Source organism: Xiphophorus maculatus, chromosome 16 (assembly GCF_002775205.1).
Source record: "Xiphophorus maculatus strain JP 163 A chromosome 16, X_maculatus-5.0-male, whole genome shotgun sequence".
Classification (NCBI taxonomy): domain Eukaryota; kingdom Metazoa; phylum Chordata; class Actinopteri; order Cyprinodontiformes; family Poeciliidae; genus Xiphophorus; species Xiphophorus maculatus.
Genome location: NC_036458.1, coordinates 20607484 through 20630745, shown reverse-complemented (window position 1 = coordinate 20630745; position 23262 = coordinate 20607484). Strand labels below are relative to the sequence as shown.

The 23262-nt window shown below is 40.8% G+C and overlaps 1 protein-coding gene across 2 annotated transcripts in view; it reads left to right on the top strand.

Annotated features, from left to right (window-relative positions):
• Window positions 1-23262, top strand: part of LOC102235173 (ubiquitin carboxyl-terminal hydrolase 43-like) — a 79018-nt gene that overhangs the window by 33462 nt on the left and 22294 nt on the right. For both annotated transcript variants that reach the window (XM_023348487.1, XM_023348488.1), the window contains 4 exons: window positions 848-951; window positions 14226-14318; window positions 20141-20276; window positions 20370-20514. In XM_023348487.1, coding sequence (XP_023204255.1) covers window positions 848-951; window positions 14226-14318; window positions 20141-20276; window positions 20370-20514 — 478 coding nt within the window. The remainder of the gene's footprint in view (window positions 1-847; window positions 952-14225; window positions 14319-20140; window positions 20277-20369; window positions 20515-23262) is intronic.

Sequence of the window (23262 nt, the reverse complement as noted above, 5' to 3'; positions counted from 1 at the left end):
CTAGTTTATAAATCACTGAATGGCTTAGCACCAAAAAAAAAAAAATACATTAAAGATCTGCTGCTGTTGTATCAACCTTCCAGAACCTCTCAGGTCTTCTGGTTCTGCTCTGCATCCCCAGAACCAGAACCAAACATGGAGAAGCAGCATTCAGCTTCTATGCACCACGAATCTGGAACAAGCTGTCGAGGATAAACCCCGACTTTAGGAGCTGCCCTTGACTCGTAATCACTGGAACATTGATCATAATTTTTATTTTCTTGACCATTTTGATGATGATATTTGACAAAATGTGATGTTTTTTTACTGTGTTGAGTGTTTATGGTGCAAAGCACTTTGAAATGCCTCGCTGCTTTACAAATAAACTTGATATGAATGAGATTTTGTTGTTGTAAACTGGTAAATACTTTTGCGAGATTCTATAGAAACTTTACTCTTAGTATGGTTATGAGGAAAACCTTGTAATCACTGGGCTATTGTCTGTCCCTCTCTGTGTACAGTACCCTTTCCCACACTCGTTTGGTGACCTTGCAAGTCTTTCAGTAATCAGTCTGCTTTTTTCTACTCTTCTTTTATCTCCATCTAAGGCCAGCCTCTCTGCTGTAGTTGTACAGATAAAAGACAACAGACAGGAGGAGGGTTTGTGGGGGTTAAAGTTGTGTGAGGTCAGTCCTCTCTGTCTCCTCTGAACGTGAATTTATTGCTAAAATAAAAGCTTCCCGACCTCAAACTGCTTCTCACACTTCTCTAACTTATCAGGTGACATTATTTTAAGAGCTACGTCGCAATACTTTGAGAGGACACGCACACGCCGCTGTGTTCACGGTGACCTCCCCTTGTGCCGCAGGGTCCCGGTGGAGCTGACGAGGTGCCGTGTACCGACCCGATCCCGTCCCAGCAGCCCAGGGCCCAGCACAGCTTCGTCCAGGAGCACTTCCAGGCTCAGTACAAGTGAGTTTTGTCCTCCACTCCACAATCACATCTGCTTCGAATAAATCCTGCGACACAGCAACAGAGGAACAGCGGGGCTCTTACGGCTACCCGGTGATTTCCCCCATGATGAGCGTGGTGGTGTGAGGCACTTGTTGATGGATTTTTTTTTTTAATTGTCCAAGAGTGGCTCGGTTGTTTTGTACATCATGTGTTTGATTTTCTCGTAGAAGATTTGTGTGCTCTGCATTTAACCAGCTCAGAGAGAGGCGTCTTTTATTGTGCCCGAACCAAAATGTCAGCGAAGTCCCCGACTCCCCCAACATACTAACCTATTATTTGTATTGAGAGTTATGTTTTTGATATTTGGTGCTGTTGTGTTTTTCAGATTGTCTAAATGTCAACTCAAAAGTCATATCTTATAAAGCTACTGTACACAGGCAAGGTTCACACTGAGGTTTAAAATACTAAGTGTGGTTAGTACTTTATACTTTTTGTTTAAGTTATTAGCTTAGGTAGAGACAATTTCTGGTGATTCATTATGTTTCTAAACATAGTGAGATTTTGTTCGGTGATGCTCGAACACACAACAGAATCTACATAGCAGTAATAATATCACTCAAGTAAAAGAAAAAGGTAGAGTGCAGTAAAACTACTCATATATAGTAAGTACCTTTTATCCAAAAAAGTTACTGAAGTGAATTTAACAAGTACTACCCACTTTTGAACATAAACATCATCAGTAGCCTATAGGCTACTTGTAACAAGCTTAAGGTGCTGTATTGGTATTAGCGTGTCATCATTTAGCTAACATTACCTGCATCCAACATCATTACTCAACTCAGTCAGTCAGTTTGGAGGAAAAACTGTGCCAAGTTCTTTGCATTTTGCTGGTTTGCTGCCATGATTCTAACACACACCTGAGCAGCTCTGCGCAGCAGCAGCAGGTCTCCTTTGCTGCCGCACAGGTGTAAACCCGGCGCCAGCGTCGTAGCGCTCATGTTGGGTTTAAAGGCGGCTCGGATAAACAGGTTACGACGTGTTAACAACGGATTAAACAGTTTTAACTGCTGAAAAAAGTGACAGAAGCCCCTACTGTATCAAATTGATATAGGAATAACAGAGAGTTGGCCATTCTAAGGTAAGAAACAACAAACAGCTTCCAGTCCAGGGGGGGCACAGCTGACTCTGTGGGCGGGCAATGCCTCTCAATGCCTCTCAATGCTGCCAGGCCTGGATTGCAGCAAACAGGAGCCACAGACACATTCATGGCGTCCGCCATCTTGCTCCTAGGCTTTTCTTCCAGGTTGTGTAACGCCCCCCTGTTGATGACACATGGTTGGTTCCCAAAATGGATGGAAACACGCATCATCTCTCTACGAAATAAGAATCAATGGTTGTCAAAGAGGATAAGAAACGCCCCCCGGGTCAGTACCTGACACACAGTAGATTCTAGCATCCAACTCCACTCCAAACCGCTACGTCCGATTTATCTGCGTATTAAAATGACCCAAACTACAAAACTACAAGGTGACAAAGTGGAGTAATGTGAGTCATGTGACTCCTAGGCGAGAAGAATTGTATTCATGCCAGTAATTCTCTAGAGTGCCTTTACTTGTGCTGAAATAATTAGCATACTTAACAGTGCCAGTGGCCAAGTTTTTTTTTTTTTTAATGTTTTTATAATAGTCTGTTAATGCCACTGTAATTCATTTCATGGGGAGATTTTCTGTAATCATCTCTCGTAATCACAAATGCATTTAGCTGTAAACCAGTAAAGTTATCAGCACACAGCTGGAGGTCCTGATGGCTTCCATTAGTCAGAGACCTGGGAGATAAAAATAAAGCAGTTATTATTAGACACTGTCTGCATCTGTAGGATGGGGATTTTTGAGCTTTTGTCTGAATGTTTGTTCTAGAACGTTCACTTTCTTTTCAGTTTTATTATTGGATCACATGCAAAAGTCTACACACCCCATGTATAGAAAAACATCAAAGTCCAAGTTTCAGATGGCATATATTCTGTACAATTTCACTGGTAAACAAATAAAAATAAGAAAAATCCAAGTTGCACAACGTTAACTCGTATTTAGATGAAACACCTTCTATTTAATGTCAGCGTTTATTCTTCACTAGGAGTTTATTGGCTTTCCACATCTTTACTTGGCCAGATTTTACCCACTCTGCCTGGTAAAAGATTCGTTGTTAAGAGATTTTTGTGCAGAGACGGGTTCAGACATTTCACATGTTTGGTTGAGCTGTGTACCCTTCAAGTTCATCATGTAAAAAACATTTATTATCGCCACATCACTGACCACACAATATGCACAGTGGTGGGTGCCGCTAGCTAAACAGTTAGCTGTGCTAACCCTAACGCACTAAACACAAACATTAGTTCTGCTAACAAGCTACACCAACACGGTATTTAATGGAAGCTATTGCTAAATTGCTACTGACCATGTGTCAATGACGCAACACTTCCTGCAATGCAATTCAATTTTCAGCTCTTCAACTTTTCAAGGATTTATTCATTCTTTACAAATAAAACAAAAAAATTTTTGTAACAAAAATTTACATTTTTTCAATATTACAAATAACACAAAGGCAAATATATACATACAGTATATATTTTCCCTTTACATCAACACATTTATCATTTGCAAATGTATGGCTGGTTTTTTCCGTATTAATATTTTATCTTTGCCTTTTTTGCCCAAAACGTGTGAAAATATAATCTTTAACTAAAGCAACAACACTTTTTCTTACTGTTACTTCATCAACTTTTAAATACCCTATTTTTTGGAAGGCACACAAAAAATCCCTATATTTGCAAAAAAAATCGGCAACACGCCTTATATATGAACAGTGTATCGTATGTTTTATTACGATTTTGGTAAGCGACGAAGCCACTCCCCTTGATTGTCGAAGCATAATTGCTGCTGGTCAGAACCTCGTGGAGTCAGCTTTCTATGCTGTCTAGACAGTCTTGTTTTGGGGTGGCGAACCTCTTCTCAACTGTCGTCCGAGCTTTCATGAAGGCCGGAATCATCAATGAACAGCCAAGCAACAGCAATGAGACTGAATCGGATGATGAAGAGAGGGATCCGGGCTTGCTTGATGCCGCTATCGCCCGACTGTTAAATTCCGACACCGAAGACGAGGAATTTGATGGATTCGTAGAAGATGAATGATTGAAAAAGTGTGTGTACTTTTTTGTGTAATATTGACAGTTATTGTTAATGACTTCAATAAAGTCTGACCTATCCGACTACCGTATTTTGTTTCGCTTTATGCGCCTTATAATCCGGTGCGTCTTGTATATGAAAATAGATCCGTTCACTGATACTGCGTCTTATAATCCGGTGCGCCTTATAGTCCGAAAAATACGGTACTAAAATGTTTCTTGCTCCCCAAATAGCATCTTTTATGCAATTAATGACTTATCCGCCAGAGGAAGTCATTTTTCTCCCAGTCATCTTTCATTAGTCCATAAGCAATCAATCCATAGGATAAATCCTCCTTTCACAAATCCTGTAGCCAAGGCAACATTAAAGTCCATACCTTTTGTGCAAATGAGCATCCCCAGAACAAATGTCTGGTTGTCTCCTCGTCTTCGCATTGGGGCCTTGGGCATTGGGGGCTCCTTGTACAATTCCTCCTGTATAGGAAGGTTCTTATAGGAAGACACTGATTAACCATTTGGCAAGCCAAGTCCTTATGTACATTCAAAGTGTATGTTATTAACATTTTTCCATGTTATCTTTACCAAATCTTTGCACAGCTTATCTACCGGTGTCAATCTGTTACAGAGGGACAATTTTCCTTCTATTTTAGTTCATTTAATATTTTCTGGTATAATCTATTTTAAATCATAGTTCAGTGACTGAATTACTGTCTTGAAAATGAAGGGATATTTGTCTGAAAAAGGTATCGGCAAAGGCACACCTTAAGCACACGCCCTCCCAGCCAGAATCTTACACAGGGAACCCAAATGGGTTCAGGCCCAAGCAAGCTCTGAGAGAACAGACCCTTCACTCATGGTTTTAGTTTTATAGTTGTTGAGCTAATTTAACTAAACGACGATGGTAAACTAGCGCTTTAGAATTTATGCGGAAACATTACTTTAGGGAAAGCTAAGCTACATGTTTTCCAAGTTAGCTGAAGCGCTAAATAAAAAATCAGCTCCGCTATTAGCGGATTAACCCATGTGTGTATACCACCTTATGTGGATGATGCTTTTTTTTACACTCATCTCCTGACTGACACTTTTGTACAGTGATATTATTGTACAACAACTTGTTGTCATTTCCATAATTCTTTGTCTATTTTTGTTATTTCTGTTTTCTTGTTATCATGACGTGTGCTGACGCCTTTCTTGGTCACACTTGTGAAAGAGATCTTGATCTCAACTGGGTTTTCATCATTAGGGTTTTAATAAAATCAAAAATGTTGAACCGTCCAATAAAGACAGCTGAACTTCACTTCAACTTCATTAGATTCTCCATAAATTACAACTGTTATGTACCCAGAAACACGTTATGCTGAAATCGAATCAAAATTTGCTTCAGAAAATTATGTGTCTCAGGGTGATGTGCACACTTACGCAACCAGGTTATTTCAGATGCGTTTTTGTTTTTCAGTTGCATGCTCGATATGCCAAATAAAAAAGTAGAAAATGTTCTAAGCAGTCACATTTTTTTTTTACACCTCAAAAACCTCACACAGCCCTTTGAGAGGTGCTGTAGGTGACATCTTTCTTAGATTCACCTTCTATTGCTGACAACTCATCCCGCTGAACAGTTTATCCACTAAACCGTTCAAGAAGCTGACCAATTGCGACAACGTTGGATCTGATCTGACAAAGGTTTGCAGCCCTTCTACGCAGAGCAGCTAATATCCCTGCTTGTCTGCGCCGCCTTCCATCTGCTAATTCCTCGGGAAATTGACAGCTCCGTGTGACTACCAGTAATACATCTGTTGGAGCGCGGCTCTTAATTGCCAACCCCGCTGTCAAATGTTTCAGCGCTGACACGTCGGGGTGTGTCTTACACAGCAACGAGCACAATTAGCAGGCTTGCAGGCAAAATCTGCGCCTCCCGGCTCCCACTCAAACGCTGTCCCAGCCAAGGAGAGTGGGTGAGGTGGAGCAGAGAGAGTCAGAGTCTGTTTTAAGAATACAACAGCAAAACAATAAAAACCTGTAGACAACATGTATCGAGCTGGGTGAAAATAAATACCAGTCATCACCAGGAATCGACTTGGATCAAACACTTCTTGACTTGTGTCCCCCTTCCCTCCGCTTGTGTAACGCTTCTCCATGCAGTGTCCAGCGTGAGGCAATGTCTGGAGTTGACGGACTGGAGATTTATTCCTGTAATAGCCCAGTTTGTCCAGTGTAGAGTCATCGCAGCCATTAAACATGCCCAAGCATGTCAAATCACAGGCAAAGCTAGAGGAGCCAAGCGGTATTTCATCTTAATTTGTTTTATGCCGTCATAATATGGACCAGGTCGTATGGGATTTTTACATTTTTCTTTAGATTTACGATTTATTTAGTGAAATGTGTTGATTTTTCTGTTATAAAATGCAAATATTTTCTGTCAACACAGAAAATAGGGAATCAAGGGGTATTTATACCCCTTGATCTAGTATGGGGCACAGTGAACATGTGGAGTGCTCTGGGTAAATTAGACCAAATTAACCTATTAGGCCAACATGAAATAGACTTATGCTACAATGGACGATTCAGACCTAAGCATATCCATGTGTTTGAATGACATGGTCAAAGTACTGGCCTAAACTCGGGTTGTTTTCATGCCTGGTAGTCCGGTAGACTCGGTTTGATTGAGGACCAAAATTGTGACATTTTTTGCTGGTGAGATTCGCTTTCACTGGACTGTGTGAAACGATCCAAACCTTTGAAACCTGTTCCCCTCCTCACCTGTGGTGTCGCTGCACCAAGAACCACTGAAAGAAACAACTCGGAAACCTCTGAAGAAGACATGAAATCACCTTAGTTTTTTATAAAATGTAAAAAGTGGAGTAGCGTCAGATTCTAGCGGCTGTAGGATTTCTCTGTCGTTGTTGGCAAAAGAAGACAAGCCATTTCTCCCACGTTTTCTGCTTGTATTTACCCAGAATGCCCTGCTCTATTGTCTGTTTCTGGTCTCTGGTCCGCTTGACATTCACATATGCCTTTCGAGCCTTCAACCAAACTGAGAACAGGTTTGTAGATGGACCAGAGTGCTAGCGAAACAAGTCAGCGTCGGGCCGGGGGGCGGGGCAAATGACCGGGCCCTTTATACCCAAATAATAAAGCTCATGATAATTTAACTTTACAACATAGACATGCCCGCAACAGCGGAGCTTACAAGTTTCACCACCACAGAGAGAGACTGTGTCGTTCTGGAGTCCATCTGACATGAAGTACAACAAACCAAGAGAACAACAGAAATATCAGGCTGCTGGTCACTAATGATGAAACAACACAAATTCAAATCAGTTCAGAACCACGGATGGGTTCGGATCATTTTGACACTTTATCAATTTCAACTTAGAGCCTGAAGCCTGGTTGACTCGTTGAACCACCATGCAGCAGGGCGCGTTGAAGCTGGTACGCTGAGGCGCGTGTTGCAGCACCTCGTGCACCTCTGGATCTTTGTAACTCGCCGCGGATCACGCGCGCCGCCATTCACACAAACTGGACGATCTGGAAGATGCTTTTCCAGGCGGATCCAATGTAAACTTTAACTATAAACGCCATTCTGCTCTCTTGGCTCAAAAACGCTCAACCCGAACTGTTGAGCGTGACTACAACTCAGCCTTCAGTCCCTGACATCACCGCTGTACAACCGACAAAGAGAAAAGGGGATGTAAGCTCGGCGGCTGGACTGATACAGTTTACAATCAGTCTACAGTTAACTCACACTTTGTGAATAATGTCAGAGTTGCTACCTGTAACCAGTCCGGCTTCTTCGCTGGGCTGCCAGTTTTGGCGGGTCTGAATCGCTGCTAACAGAAAAGTCCGGTTCATCTCCAAGACGAGGAACAAAACATGCGTCCAGTTTTTGGCTTTTTTCCATCCTTTTCACTTTGCCGCTCCACGGCGCTCCACTCATGTTAACTTAATCCATAAAAATGCTCAAGCTAGTTTGCCATCTGTTGCCAAGTGACTGATGATGGTGGACGGCTGGTGACGAGCTTTACCCAGAATACACTTGGAGACAATATGGCGATCCACTTGTAATTGTGCGTGTCATAAAGTTAAATGTAAGAGTGAAAATAAAGCCGGTCATGTAGCACAACATTTTATTCAATATTTTACACCCACTATGTCACTAAAATCAGTCGGTCTTGTAAAGTTTTTAGCAACCATGAGTCAACAATGACTGGGGCAGCCTACTATATAACCTACTGGCTCCGTTCTGTATAATCCTACATACTCCATACTCAACAGGAGAGGGCCTGCCTTCTCTCATCAGACATGATTAAGGTTGGATCCCTAAAGTCTGCCTCCCATCCGGCCCCCTGTAGGCCCGGGCCGGCGGCCCGCCGCCCCCCCTGACGCTCCGCCCCTGGACCAGAGTACACTTTTTTGGTCTGCATCAGCGTTCGATTGCACATTCACACCTCCCCAAGCGAACCAGACTTTCTCGGCAAACAAACTACATTTCAATTAAAGTGGACTAAACAGTGCTGGTGTGAATGCATCCTAACACTCCACATCACCCTGAATGCAGCAACCCCATGGTGAAACATGGTGGTGAAACATTTCAGGGGCTATGTGATGTGATTACTTTCGCAAGGCACTCTACATGTAATCTTCTTTACCCTTTTAATGGCGAATCTTAAGACATGTTTTAAAGATGGAAATCTTTCATTTAGCTGGTCGACTCAACATATTTGAGCTTTGTAAAATGTACACAGTCATATGAAAGTGTCAGTCAAGCGGTGCTCACTGCGCTGAAGCCAGGCGATGGGCAGCCAAGTGTTTGAGATTACAGACACGCCGCGGCTTTAGTGCGTCTCGTCTTACTCTGGTGGCACATTTCCCTGAAACGCCCTCCGCCGTTTTCTTCAAATCAGTCAAATATTGCTGTGCTTCTCACAAATAGGTTGTATTTATTTACCTCGTTTGTAGGCCGTGAGTATTTTTCTTCAGTTCATGTCTTGAGCACAAATTACCGAAGCAAATAAAGACCTTTCTTTTCACTCCCGTTGATGAAATAAGTGAATGAATATGTGTAAACGGAGCGTTGTGCCGCCGAGTTCAAATCTGTGCCACTGCAAAGCGTCGCGCCCGCAGTCTCTTCAGCATGGCTGCGTCTCAGACGGGGGGGACGCGAACCTCTCAACCTTGGCACGCTTACTCCATTAAAGCATCGCTGGAATATCACCTCATCTGTTGGCGCTTTTCTTTTTTCTTTTTTTTGTCTTCTCCTCTCTCTTTTGGTGTTTTAGAGCTGGACAGGGCACATCTATGTTTCAGTGGAGTCTGAGTGAGATTTGTATGCATGGAGGGCCGTTACCCTAACTGTTTCCTGGCGAAAATAAGACATCCGTGGGGCAGCCGTACTACTCTGCCAAGAGGGTTAGATCCACTCAGAGCCCTTGTCAGCTGGGTTTGCTTGAATAGAGCTTTATTTACCTCCTCCCAATCTGCTCCCCCTGTACGTCTGTCAGAAGGAGAAAAACATTTGATCAAGTTATTTACGTTGTGTAAAGATCCACAAAGGCATGAAGCTCTCTTTGCTATTGCAAAATAAGACGAGGGATAGACTGTTGAATTATTTAATAAACTATCTGATTCTGTAGATTTTTACTATAAATGTACACTCAACAAAAAACACATCTGAGAAAGACGCCGAGATTTTCGAAAGCTCTCTAAAAACCGCAAATCTGTTAATCCTTCTTTATGAGTATTTTGGTTGATGACACCACAAGAGGCAAAGGATTTGCCGGAGCAGCTGCCATTTTGTAAACACCATGGCAGGCTAGCAAATTTTTCCAAAGTCAAACCTTACTTGTTCTAAGTAGAGTTCGTGTCCGGCGACACCGAGGTAACAATAAACGGAGCTGTGGACGACGAACTGGATGTAAACAGAGACGTGACGATGATCGTCCTTACGTTAACTGGTACGTATCACTTTAAAGTCATGTGTAGTGAAGATATTATACATTAAACTGCATTTTGGATTGTAAACCAATCAGTCTTACAATGACAAATCAGTCTCATGACCTCTAAATCAGTATAAAAGATGAATTTTTGACATTAACAATGGCATATTGGCGCCACATGTTTAAAACAGAATTTTTGCACATTTTTGAGGATAAGGATTTATTTTGGAGGTAATTATGCTTCAGTTTGAAGGAAAACCAGAATCCTTTTAATCACTCATGGTAGAAGATGTGCAGCTGACTCAACCTGCGGGTGCAACAAGCAGCAAAATGCTAAAATATGCTAAACAAAAAGCGAAATAGGGCTGCTTACTCAAATGATAGTCTTTAAAAACAATAGCAGTAAATTACACAATGTCTATGGCCTCGATCCAGGTCAGCTTTTTTTTATGTCTGATCTAAACTAAGCGGAGCCATTTAACTACATTGTTCATATGTAACTGTGGGAGATGCAGTCAGTGTTTTATTTTTTACTTATTTTTTCTGTCACAGCGGAGAAAAAGTTTGATTCTCTGCTCATCCTGTTGAATATTAATTAAGCCACATAAAAAGTAAATGCGACTGAATAGCCCGTGTCATCGTCGTTTACAAATCGCCGGGTAAAACTATTACATGACTTTTTCTTTTTTGACACCGTCAGTCACAATGACGGACAAAAAAAAAGTCCAGTGCGACCTGTTGCTGAAGAAACAAGCAAATCTGAAGAACAATGCTAATGCTAATGCTATGCTACAATGTTCCAATATAGTCTGGAAACATAAGTTTGGGTGAATAGATGACTGAGCAATGAAAATATTATGGCATTGATTGACAATCTAACATTTTCTAAGTGTTTATGGGTCTTTCAGAAGTTTTAATACTTTTAAAATACCTTTAGTCCCAGAACTGCGATAGAAAAAGAGCGCCTAAATTGGATTAGACAGTTTCACAGAGTTAACTTTACGTTCATTTTTTTTGATACCAGTAATTAAATGCGACCACAATCAGACGTCAGTGTGAGCGGTTGATGACCCCAAAGCGACCCGCATGCGCAGAAGAAAGACGTGAAGACACTGTCGAAGCACTGTTTATGGAAGCAATAGCGGATGACGCCGTCTAAGAAGAAAGTTTCTTTAAATAGTTAAAAACAAAATTCGAATGATGAGCTGGAACATTGAAAGAACTGAAAAAATCTGTTCCTGAAGCCGGCGCCAGTTTTCTGAAGGATGCTTTTGTCTGGACGTACAGGAGGAAGTCCTCACAGGCAATCAAGTATTTCACTGCTTGTCCAGCAATTAAAAACCTCACAGATGACTGGAAATAGAGCCGACTCTTTTCCTCACTTGAAAGAAATTCTTTTGAGAGCTGCAAGGCTCTCTTCAGAGCTAACAGTTGGAGCATAAAAGGACAATGGCTCTCTTTGAGCCTCATTTTAGAAGTTAGAAGAAGTTGCTCGACTGGATAGAGAGCATGTTTCTATATATGTATATATAACAGTTGCATGAAAATGTTGCAAACCTACTCTATTTTTTTTTTATAACAAATGTCCTGCAAAGAAGCTTCTACCAGCTCTCTAAACAAAATGAGTTTCTGTCTTTCACTGTGATGTCAAAAACATTTTTATTGTAGTCTCAATTCTCCCAACGTACATTAATTGCACTCTGTGTTTTATTGCTGCCGGGTCATTCCACACCTGTCCTCACTTTATGTACAGCATGGTGGGCCGTGCATTACATCACCCCACAGCTCCAGATTTATACCACCCATGATCCTAGTCTAGGAAGTGAAATGCAGGAGCAGAGGAAATGCATCACTCCCTTGTTGATTCCATTGATATATCACTTCCCAAACGGGTGACTGGGGCTCCTGCTTTCAGTCCGACCATAGAGGCGAAATATATGGAGTCGGACCGTGTGAGCAGACGTCCCAGTCCCACAGTCGTTCCACTTTCAGTCATATTGTAGCCCTGAGGAGTCACAAACTTCTTTTTCCAATTAAACAAACAAGTAGAAGAACAAATACAGAGAAAGTAATAGAAATATCCCTTATTGTCCCACTTTGGGGAAATTCAAGTGTAACAGCAACAAAGAAACAAGCAAATCTAAAGAATTATGCTAATGCTATGCTATAATAAAAGGGATATATATATATATACTGTATATATACTGTCTATACTGTATATATTCCTCAGGGTTATTACACCAAATATTGATTTCTGAACTCTTCCCAAATGAAAACAGTAGTATTGTTGTTTCTAAATGAATATGAACTTGTTTTCTTTGCATTATTTGAGGTCTGAACGCTCTGCATCTTTTCCATTATTTTGTCCATTTCTCATTTTCTGCAAATAAATACTAAATCTTTGCTTGGAATTTTGGAGACATGTTGTCAGAAGTTCATAGAATAAAGAACAATGTTCATTTTACTCAAACATGTGCCTATGAAAGGTCAAAGGAGAGAAATTGATCAGTTTAAGTGGTCTCTTCATTTTTCCAGAGCTGTATTATATATCAAAATATCTTAAAAAAAAACAAGTTAGGAATAATAATATGCTGTGGAGTAAAGGCAAAATTATAGCATAATCTAAAATATTATACTTCAGTCCAAGGAATGTGCAACTGAGTAGGATATTTTTTTAAATGGACATGTATTGTATTACAACAAAAGACTATTTACAATATGTGAAAAATGAGAAACAGAGAAATGCAAATAGCACCAGGAGTGTTTTTAAAAATGAGTAAACACTATGCAAATCCTGCTAAATAAGTGTTTAGCAGGATAAACACTTATTGATTTTGTTGGGATCAGTGATGGTAATAGAGTCAAACAGCTGGGAGGAAGGATCTCCTATCACACTCCTTTGTGCACCTAGGACGCAGCAGCTGTACGGCTCAGCAACAGCTTCATATATGGGGGTTCTGATTAAATATGGTGCCTCGACGGGGCGTGCTGTGGTGGCGCAGGGGGTTAGCACGCCCCACGTTTGGAGGCCTTAGTCCTCGACGCGGACGACGCGTGTTCGACTCCCGGTCCCGACGACCTTTACCGCATGTCTTCCCCCCTCTCCTCACCCTCCTTTCCTACTGTTGAAAAAATACGAGCCACTAGCGCCGCAAAAACTCTTCGGAGAAAAAAATGGAAAAAAAAAATATATGGTGCCTCGTAAAAGTGGTCAAAACCCTTAAATATTTTCACGTTGTGTGTTGTTACAAAGTTCAAAGTATTTATTGGGGTTTGGAGGTACATTTTCCAACGACTCAAACATGAAGACAACCCTTAATTTCACCTTAAATATGTGTAAAGCTGGTGGTGACAGACTGTAAAAGTTGCTTCTACATGTGCTAACCCAGGAGTCTAACACTTTGCATGACTTTGCGTTAGGCCAAAAATTCATGACAATGATTGACGCCATGTCGCCCACGTTGATATTTTCTGTTATAAAAATGAGAAGTCAATTTTGTCTTTTTTTTTGTTTGCATAAAGGTAGACTGTGTTCACGTGCCTTTAAGACGCTGCGCTACGTCTCCATTCATTTTAGGCCACTTAGTTTGTGTTAATCTGTTACATAAAATCCAGATTAAAAAAAAAACAAAAAAACATTGAATGTTTGTGGTTGTAACATAACAAAATGTGGAAACAATGTGCTTTCTTTATTTCATGTCCAAAAAGTCTTAACACTTTATTGTACGGCTTGAAATTACTACCCGACTGTCATAAATCATTTAACAGGTTATTTCTGGCGCTTTCATTCATTTCTGTGCGTTCAGATGTAAAGAGGGAAAGTTGCCTTCACTTCTCACAGAAAGTGATGCAACAAGATGGAAACCTTTTCTGGTACCCCCCTACCCCTCTTCTTCACCCCCCCAGGGGGGCAGCTTGTACTAATTCCTACCCCCCTCCACCCACCACCACCCCCTCCGTTCACATCCATTGCCTCTGTGATTCATCACCAGTTGCATCACTCATCGTTTTCCTTTCTCACTATCAGATCAAGGCGTCGCGGCGGAACAACGGCTTCATTTTCGCCGCGTTCACGGTTCAACTCCTAAACCAGTAGAAGTTTCTTTGCGTGTGTCGGTTCAGAAATCGAATAAAGTTGTGTTTTTGTTTTTGTTGTTGCTGTTCTTTCTTTTCCTCAGATCTTCCCTGACGTGTCCCCACTGCCTGAAACAGAGCAACACCTTTGACCCTTTCCTCTGCATCTCGTTACCCATCCCTCTCCGCCAGACGAGGTGAGCCGACTCTCTTTAGGCTGGCATCTACGTGCCTGCTCGAAAATGCAACCAGCGTTAGGCGAAGGTCTCTTAACGGGTTGAAAGGAACTGAAACTATCAGTTCTTTAAGGAATTACCCGAGTGTTTTCATAGCGGTGGATATTTTGCAAGGAGGGAAAAGTTTGACTAAAGGTGGGAATAGAAAATTCTATAAGGTTTAGGAAAACATAAACAAACACAAGCTGAAGAGTGACTGGGCAACTTCGTGCTTTGGTTGTGCGCTCCTCACTGATGCCGGGGCTGGTACAGGAAAGGAAAAGCCTCACAATAAGATGGAACAATGTTTCATTCAACCTCACTTCGCTACACCCACGTTATCCTCCGTGGCAGGTTGGGAGCGCTCGCCCTGCTCAGGAAATCCTGGCATTTTTAAACGCTCCATTCAAACTCTCCTTTTGTATTTATGCGTCCGTTTAGGCATTTACACACACATGCGCACGGGAAAAAAATAATCTAGGTGTAAAAGTGTAATGGCATACAGTGAGTTCTTTGCACATTTATTCAGTCCTTTCTCTCTTTTTCTTTTCTCCAGATTTTTACATGTTAGAACTTCAAATTTAAATTTATTTTAGTGGGTTTTTGTGTGAAAGGTCAGCATAAATCAGCATAATCTGGAAGTAGAACAGAAAAATCTAAATCTGAAAATAATATTTTACTCCGATACCCCTAAATTAAATCCAGTGCAGCCAGTTGCCGATTTCCATTCATCTGCCACTGAGGAAAATGTCCACACATCCACCACCTTCTGTCAGGGAAATGGCAGCATCATGCTTCCTTTCATCAACAACAGCAAAGCCGGTTAGAGTTGATGGGAAAATGGAGCTAAATACAGCCTGTAAAAAAATCAATAAAATAATCAACATTTCCACCATAGGAATGTTAGCAACTCTGGCTTAAAATGATGAAGAATTAATTAATGTTTTACATATGAATTTAATAACAAATTCTGTTTGTTTGCGGGGGCTTTTTATGTGTATTGAATTGAGTTTTCACAACAGTATAACATTAAAAATACTAGTGATATTATTAGATCTTTTTTGTGATTAAGTTGGAAATTATGTGCTTTTTTTTTCTTCTTAATTTTCCATAAAGTTCAACACCAATCATAACATGTCTTATTTAGCTAAACGTAGGATTGCAAAGGCTGCAGACCCCTGGCTCAGATCAAACCAGATCCAGCTGATAAAATGACCCAAAGTCTTGATTTAAAATTAAACTTGAAATCTGTGGCAAGACTTAAACGTTTCATACTTTCCATCAACTCTGACTGAGCGTAAACTATTTTTGCTAAGGCAGATGGACAAAAGTTTCAGTCTGAATGTGCAGCACCGGTTGACTTGCAGCTGCAAATGCAGCGGCAGCTGTTTGCACAGGACATTGATAACAACACGTACGCATCTTCTTCTTCTACTGCACAATGCCGAACAGCTGTGTGTTGATCTGACATGTGAAATAATTGAGCACATTGAAGTTCGAGGCCTTAAAATGGCATGACTAGTTTTGTAAGGTAGTGGATGAAGTCCAGTTTTTTTTTTTTACCTTAACCCACCCAATGTATCAACACTAATAAACAAATATTTTCCTGCGTTTTGCTCTGTTCCTCGTCTCGTCCTGTGGGGCTGAGCTGCTGAGGCGTACAGAAGCACCTGCTGGGGCAGCTGTTATGAATCATAATGAGCCAGATGAGCCGCCCTCACTGGCCTTCATCGACACACGTAGCATCCTTTTCGCTAGAGCCAGAAGGGAAATTATTAGTTAAAGTGTTCAAAAACGTTAATAGATTCTTTACTTTTTAGAATATTTTAACCCTTCTACTCGTGCTTCACACATGGTGATTTATTTTTTCTGCCAATTTGCCATTCCCCTCTGGGATTCTACTCTTTTTATTCAGGTGTAAGACTTAAACTAACATCTTTGTTTATTCTGAGACACTTTTGAGAGTTTCATCTTTTTTCTTCAATGTATGGCAGCCAAGGTGAGACCAAGGGTTTAAACAGATTGTCTTCTAAAGCGTATTTTGAAGCAGAACAGTTCAGGTCACGTACATCGAGGCCAAAAACACACACTCTTTGTTCCTCGCCCAACATTCACCGTGGTTAGGAGTTCAAACTGTTGGCTCTGTCCTCTGAGAGCTTCATGCTATTTTTAATTCAGATCATTTGGCCTGCATCGCATGCCAGGATTCTTTCTGTTTCTGTTTAAGTTTGTGTTCACACCTGATAGCGAACTGTGACACCTTTTGTAAAACCTGTTCCGCTCCTCGCCTGTGGTGGCGCTGCACCAAGACCCACTGAAACAAAAACCTGTAAAGAAGACTCTGAACTCTTTCTTCACGAAATGTAAACAAAAACAGAGTGGCGGGAGATTTTAGCGGTTGCTGGATTCCTCTTTCCTTTTGTCGTTGGCAAAAGACGACAAGCCATTTCTCCTGCTGGCGCTGTTTTGGTTGTATTTACCCAGAATGCCATGTGCTGTAGTACCGGAAGCTATGAGAGCAGTTTCCAGTACTCTTTGCAATCAAATCGCGTCAGAGTTCACTTCAACTGAACCAAAATGAAGGTTTCTAGGCTGACCAGAGTTCACTTTCTTGGTCTGCATCAGAGTTCAATCTTTAAACAAACTAGAATTAGATTAAAGCAGAATAAACAGGAAGCTAACGGCTAAAAGGGGCTGGGCTAATCGAACTTTGCTTCCTCACGAAGTTGAGGTAAAGTTAAGGTAGGAGACTTTAGACCGCCAGTGATTCCGCTAACTAAAAAGTAGGTTGAGCTAACCCTGAAGTGTTAATCCTAATCATTAGGTCCGCTAACGCTAACGGTTCCATCTTTCTACACTGCAGCCTGGGCCTCTCTGGCTTTACAGCCATTCACACCTTTAGACATATATGACCAAAATAATTCACTAGCTTGGCATCATTAGGAGTCTGTTTATTTAGCACAACCCTAACATGAAATAGAATGGGGTTCACTGCCTTTAGTTTATGAGACCCAGACTTATTATTGAGATTATTTTGGTTATTATTCACAAATCTGATGCTTCTAACATGTTTAGAACTGAATAAACCTGTTAAATTGTACGTGAATCCCCTTCAATAATCAAAAGAGCAAATCCAATTAACCAATAAGGCATTTTTGAGATTGGAGCTCATTTGAAGATGCAGAAGTCCAAGTTCCTCTTGGACTAGCCATTAGTCTCAGTCTCCAGGAACAACTAATCTGGGTTTTTACTAAATGAAGAGAGTTACCTGCTGCAAGATGCTAGCTCCTTATAACCGTTAGACATAACCCCAAAATAAAGGACTCTTTAATGTTTTGCTTGACTATCTTATATCAAAGTTTTGTCATGCCTTTGACGGACTCTCCCTTTTGTAAATACTCGCACTCTCACCCGGTGAAACTCGAGCAAATACAGAAAATGGAAGAAAACGAGTGACAAAAATGAGCCCGACAGCACACGGCTCCAGGCAAAGCGACGCCAGCATCTCATCAAGGGATCTACAAGTAACTCCCACGGCCGCACACGTCAAAGCGTAGACGTCTCCGATCAGAAAGAGGGTTCATCTGTTGGACCTTCCTTACACGCGAGCGCGGGAGAAAAAGAACGTCGCTGTCAGAGAGTAGGAGTAAGAGTAAAAACCTACAGCTCTCGGGCAATTCCACCAAGTATTGACTCAAAGAGGAAAACTTCACAGGGTTATTGAACGACACCGTCAGATCGGATCCCGTTGAGTTTTTGTGGGAGGATTTTTAAACCGGCAGTTCGCGGCAAGTCGTAACTTCCTCAAAGATACGGAGCTGAAAAATGTTTCAGTACAAAAATGAATCCAAACTGATTATCAATCCACCAAACGTTCATTTTTGAGGAGTTTGACCTTGTGACTCAAATGTATGAACTCCTAGTGACCCAATAGGTGATAGACAATATTTATTACAAACTAACTAAGCTAAGTTCTGATGTTTTAGAGTAGGCTTGGTAGGTAGTCAACCTATTGTTTTTTTCAGTTTCTTTTTTTTATTTCTACATTGGCTGTTATGTTGCGCTGAGTTTTACATGTTTGACCAACCTCGTGAAGCTATTGGTGTATTTAAGTGCTGTACTGGTGCTGAGTTCTAAAATAAATTTACAATGCAGTACATTTATGTCTGCATTTGGAAAAAAATATAAACGTTTTTAGTCAATTGAGCTCTGTTTTTCTGTATCGGATCGTTATCGGCCGATACTAAACCTCAGATATTGTTATTGTTATCGGAAGTGAAAAGGGGGATCGGTACATCCCTAGTGATGAACCGAGTATTGATAAGTGATCGGACCAATAAGGAATTTCTAAACCAGGAAATGATAACTATAGAAGTTATAGAGGCGAGAGCTGAAATCGAGGTATTGAGTCTGGAAGACAAAAAGGAGGAGGACTGGATTACTGCAACCAAATCTGGCAACTCAGGAGAGGCTTGCTGTCCTGTTGTGCAGCTTGTTGAGCCGAGGTTTTACAGCTGGTAAGGCGTCAGACCGTCAACCGCAGAGTCCTCGAGGAAATGAGCAACACAGGAAGGAGGAAACGGAGGGAAAATAATGACCAGAAGAACAAATAACAGCACGGGAAAATATAAACGTATGTGTCTGTTTTAAATCTAGAAAAATAAATCAGTCTATATTCTTTTTGGGAAATCTGGATGCATAATGTAGCATTTTCGCCAATAGTTTTCAACTGAGAAAGACGTGCAGAATGTAATTATTAAGCCTCTTTTGTAGTGGAAGTGAGATGGAGTTTTTTCTCTCTCTCTCTCTCTCTCGTTGGACCGGGGAAAAGTTAAAGTGACCTTGGCGCAAAAAATTACTTTTATAATCGAAATTCATGTCGTTCACGTCCTCATTGAATTTTTAACAACTCTATAGACTTTGTACTTCTTAACCTTTATTAACCTCCCGCCGCTGGAATACCAGCAGATTCTACAGTAGGACACAGCCTGCCTTACATTCAGCTCTAAGAGCATTTTTTTATGAAACATAGCAGCCTTACTTTCCCCACACGTTGCACATGTGCAATAAATGCTTTGTGATTTTTTATTTTTTTTTACCTAAACATGCTTTGTTCCCAGTGCTTCCAAATATCAACAACATGGATCAGCTAAGCCGCTTTTCCGGGGAAGTAGCAATTCTGCAGGAATTGTTTGTGGTGCTGATATTATTTGTAAGCCCTTCTGTCTTTATTTGAATTTGTGTGGTTTATAAATTATTTTTTTATGATCGAGACCCTTTTTTTATACAAAAACTCATAATCCATGTTTTTTTTTTTTATCTAAGTGTAAATAATTTTGTAATTGATTTCTCATGGTGATTAAACAAAATCAAATTTACATTGATGCATATAATCATATTCATACTTTAAAATGGCAAAAAAAAAGAAAAAAAAAAGGATAATACTCTCTGCTTATCTCATTCTGTACAATTGCTGTCTTTTTATTTTTTGGCTGGTTGGTTTTGTCTAAGGAATAATCTGTTCCTGACACTGCAGACTTTTCGTCCACCAGAGAGGTCAGATCCAAGCGCTGCCTACTTTAAAAATATGCAACAGAGATCTCCCATTATTTCACACTCATAAAGCTGAGTCCTAATTATTTATTATTTATGCTAAAAAGCATTGCTTTATTTATGGATGCCTGCTTCTGTCCCTTCATGGCAGGGGAGGATCCAAACAAAGAAAGAAAGGGGGGAAAAAAGAACAGAAATCAAAATGGAAGACGCTTTACGTCTCGTTTTCTCTCGACTTCTGTCTTCGTCAGGCTGCTGTGCGTCACTCTGGTGTTCAGCACCAAAGGCCAGCGGTACCTGCGGGTCGGCATGGCCGTGCCTCTGTTCGGCTCCGTGGCCTGCCTCAGGAGGATGGTGGCGGACGAGGGCAAGCTCTCCCCAGACCAGGTAACTCTTGAAAGCAACAGAACGAGGAAGAGCATGGTTAGAGGAACCTGAAAGCAAACCGTCTTCCGCGTGTTCGCCGGTGTCATCCTCCAGGTGATCCTCACAGAGGTGTACTCCACCGGGTTCCACCGCTCCTTCTTTGACGAGGACGACCTGACGTGCATCGCCGAGAACGACGTCATCTACGCCTTTCAGGCGCCCCCGCTCTACATCAGAGGGGGCTCTGCGCGCATCTCAGGTAGCTGTGGGAACTGAGCTCGACTGTTTTTTACCTTAAAAGTTGTTTGTCACAAAAAAAAAAAGCGACGGCAACGCACGCAGACAGCTGTCAGTCTGAGCTCTGCCTCACAAAGAGTATTTATTACAATCCTGGGAGTTTGTCATGTTTTGTCAGGTGACAAGTCACAAACTTTAGGGAGAGTTTAAATAATAGACCAACACAAAGAGGTGCATGATCGTGAAGCAGAAGGAAAAACTTAGTTTTCAAAAGTTGTGCAAATGGAAATCTGAAAAGTGTGACCTCATGTGATCTCCTTATATTTGATTATATTGTTCAGAGAGAAACAGACACATTATGTTTAGAGTAACTAATTGCATTTTCTGAAATAATTGAAAGAAGGTTGGCTACATTTTATTTGTTTATGTTTTACATCAAGGTAGTCTATCTGTTGTTTTTGTCAGTTTCTGGATTATTTCTTTATTATTGTGGCTTTAAGGATCCCCATAAGATTTTACACTCATTTATAGTTCCAGAAAGTAAAGTAATTCACCATAAAACCACCCCATAAACTTTAACACATTTTGGGGGATTTTAATACCCTACAAAGTTAATTTTTACAGTGCTTTACATAAGGCTTGTAAAACAAATCTGCAGTTGAAGATTATTCTGAATAAGATAAAGACTGCTTCTGTGTACAAACTTTGCAACTCAGCTTTTTACATTCAGTTGCAGAAATTGTAATAGACTTCTCTTATGAAAACAATGCATATGTGCAAAGCCTGATTGAAACATGTGAAGCATTTCGAATGCTTTTCCTTCTATTTAAGTAGATGGTCTTGCTGGGTTTTAGAAGAGAAAAACTGATGGCAATGCCTCCCTAACGCTGGCATTTCTAACATAACATCAGGAAGTGTCCATTATTCATGAGAAGCGGGCCAAGCAGATTCCTCCATCCAAAGCAGAGTGTGGACTTATGCAAAAGAAATCCCTCACAGTCATAAATAATGTCTCATTAGAACTGTGTGGTGGTTTCACAGCATAGCCTCTGGCCACTCTGCCGTTATTGTGTTAGTTTATTATTATTATCTTTTCCACAAAAGGAGGGTCCAAGTTTTTTGTTGTTTTTCTTTTTGGGAATTTGTTGTGAAAAATGTACAGCTTATGTCTTATTGGGTTGAAAAATCATTGCTCTTTATACAATTTAATTACTTTTGCCAATTAAATAGATGAATTAATCAGAAAATAGGTCGAACTGCCCTCCTGTTGGAGCCACTTTAAGCATTCAGCATGCTGAAGTGAGTAAATGTTCATCAATGCACAAAATAAATTATCTGAATGCAGATGCAGGACTGATTTGTGCATAAATCATTGCCTTTTAATAATTAACTTATTCATTTCATACTTATTGAATTCAATGTTATTGACTGGACTGCCTACAGCACCGTAAATGTGGTTTAAATTTTAACAATATGATCCATAAAAAGCCATGAATTGGTTTTTGATTAAATCCTATTGATGATCCTATTAAACAATAAATGTAGACATTTTTATATGCAGTTAGCATTTTGTGAAAATATTATAAGCATGGACCCTATTGTAGAACCATGCAAATGTATCGTCCGTTTTGTCTTGTGTGCAAGTGAAGGAGTAGAAAGTGTCCCGATCCTTGGACTGAGTCGAGGAGAAACGAGTAACTAAGATCTTTCCACTTGTATTCACTCTCTTGCATCATCCTCTTCCCTCTACATATATTGTATAATGTGGTCTAATTCAGAATGTCTCCTGCTGTTTCATAGTCAGTGATGGGAGGGCAGAACCCAAAAACAGTTTGAGAACAGAATTCAAAAAGTTTGTGAAAGACAAGAATCGCAGGAATGACGAGGTTCCTATTCCGTGCATTTCTAACTTACAAAACTTACAAGGGAAATATTGCTGCTACAACAGATTTCCCTTTCCACTCATCTACTCCCGTTTGTAGGAAGGCCCCGACATGCTTCACGCAAAGTGCCGAAATCGGCTCTCATTGACGTAGACGGGTGACGAAAATTGCGACATTTTGTTTGCCTTCAGAACTCAACACCAGGCCCTTACCAAGCTATTTCCACTATTTGATTGTGTTATAAAAAGGCGCTGTGCCTGGAAAATACTTAATACTGCCCCTTCAAAATGTGTTCTTATTGTACCACATCACTGAGAAAATTATAAAACCCTTGCTAACATCAATCCGACTAAGCCACAGGGGCTGTGCTGTTATGTAGATTTAATTAAAAATATCAAAAGTGGCTGTGAAGCAATTCAGGAGACATAATTACACACGAATATTTGTTCTGCTGTACATGTGGCAAAAGCAACAGACACAAATTTTACCCGACCTCTGTTTCTGTTCCCTACATGGCAAAGTGAACGCCGTTGCTGCGATGTGGAGGTGTTTAACTACGAGCTTAATGACTGTACTCAGAGTGGCTCAACCGGCATCTGTCTGACATTAAAATAAGTTTGGGGGAACACAGAGGTCACGACGAGTTCACAAGCTTCCTGTAGGTACCAAGAGTCAGTCCTCTGCCTTTCTAGAAAAGAAGATTAGCATCAACGAGTTTGATGGCCAAACACAACCTAGTGAGTTTTGTCATACACACTTTATTTATCAGGAAAAATGCCAGAGTAATGAAGTCAGCATCTCCTTAGAGCTTGTCAGCAAAAGAACATTTACTGGTGGATTGTCGCGTTGATTGACAAAACACAGTGGACTAACACCGGCAGATAACA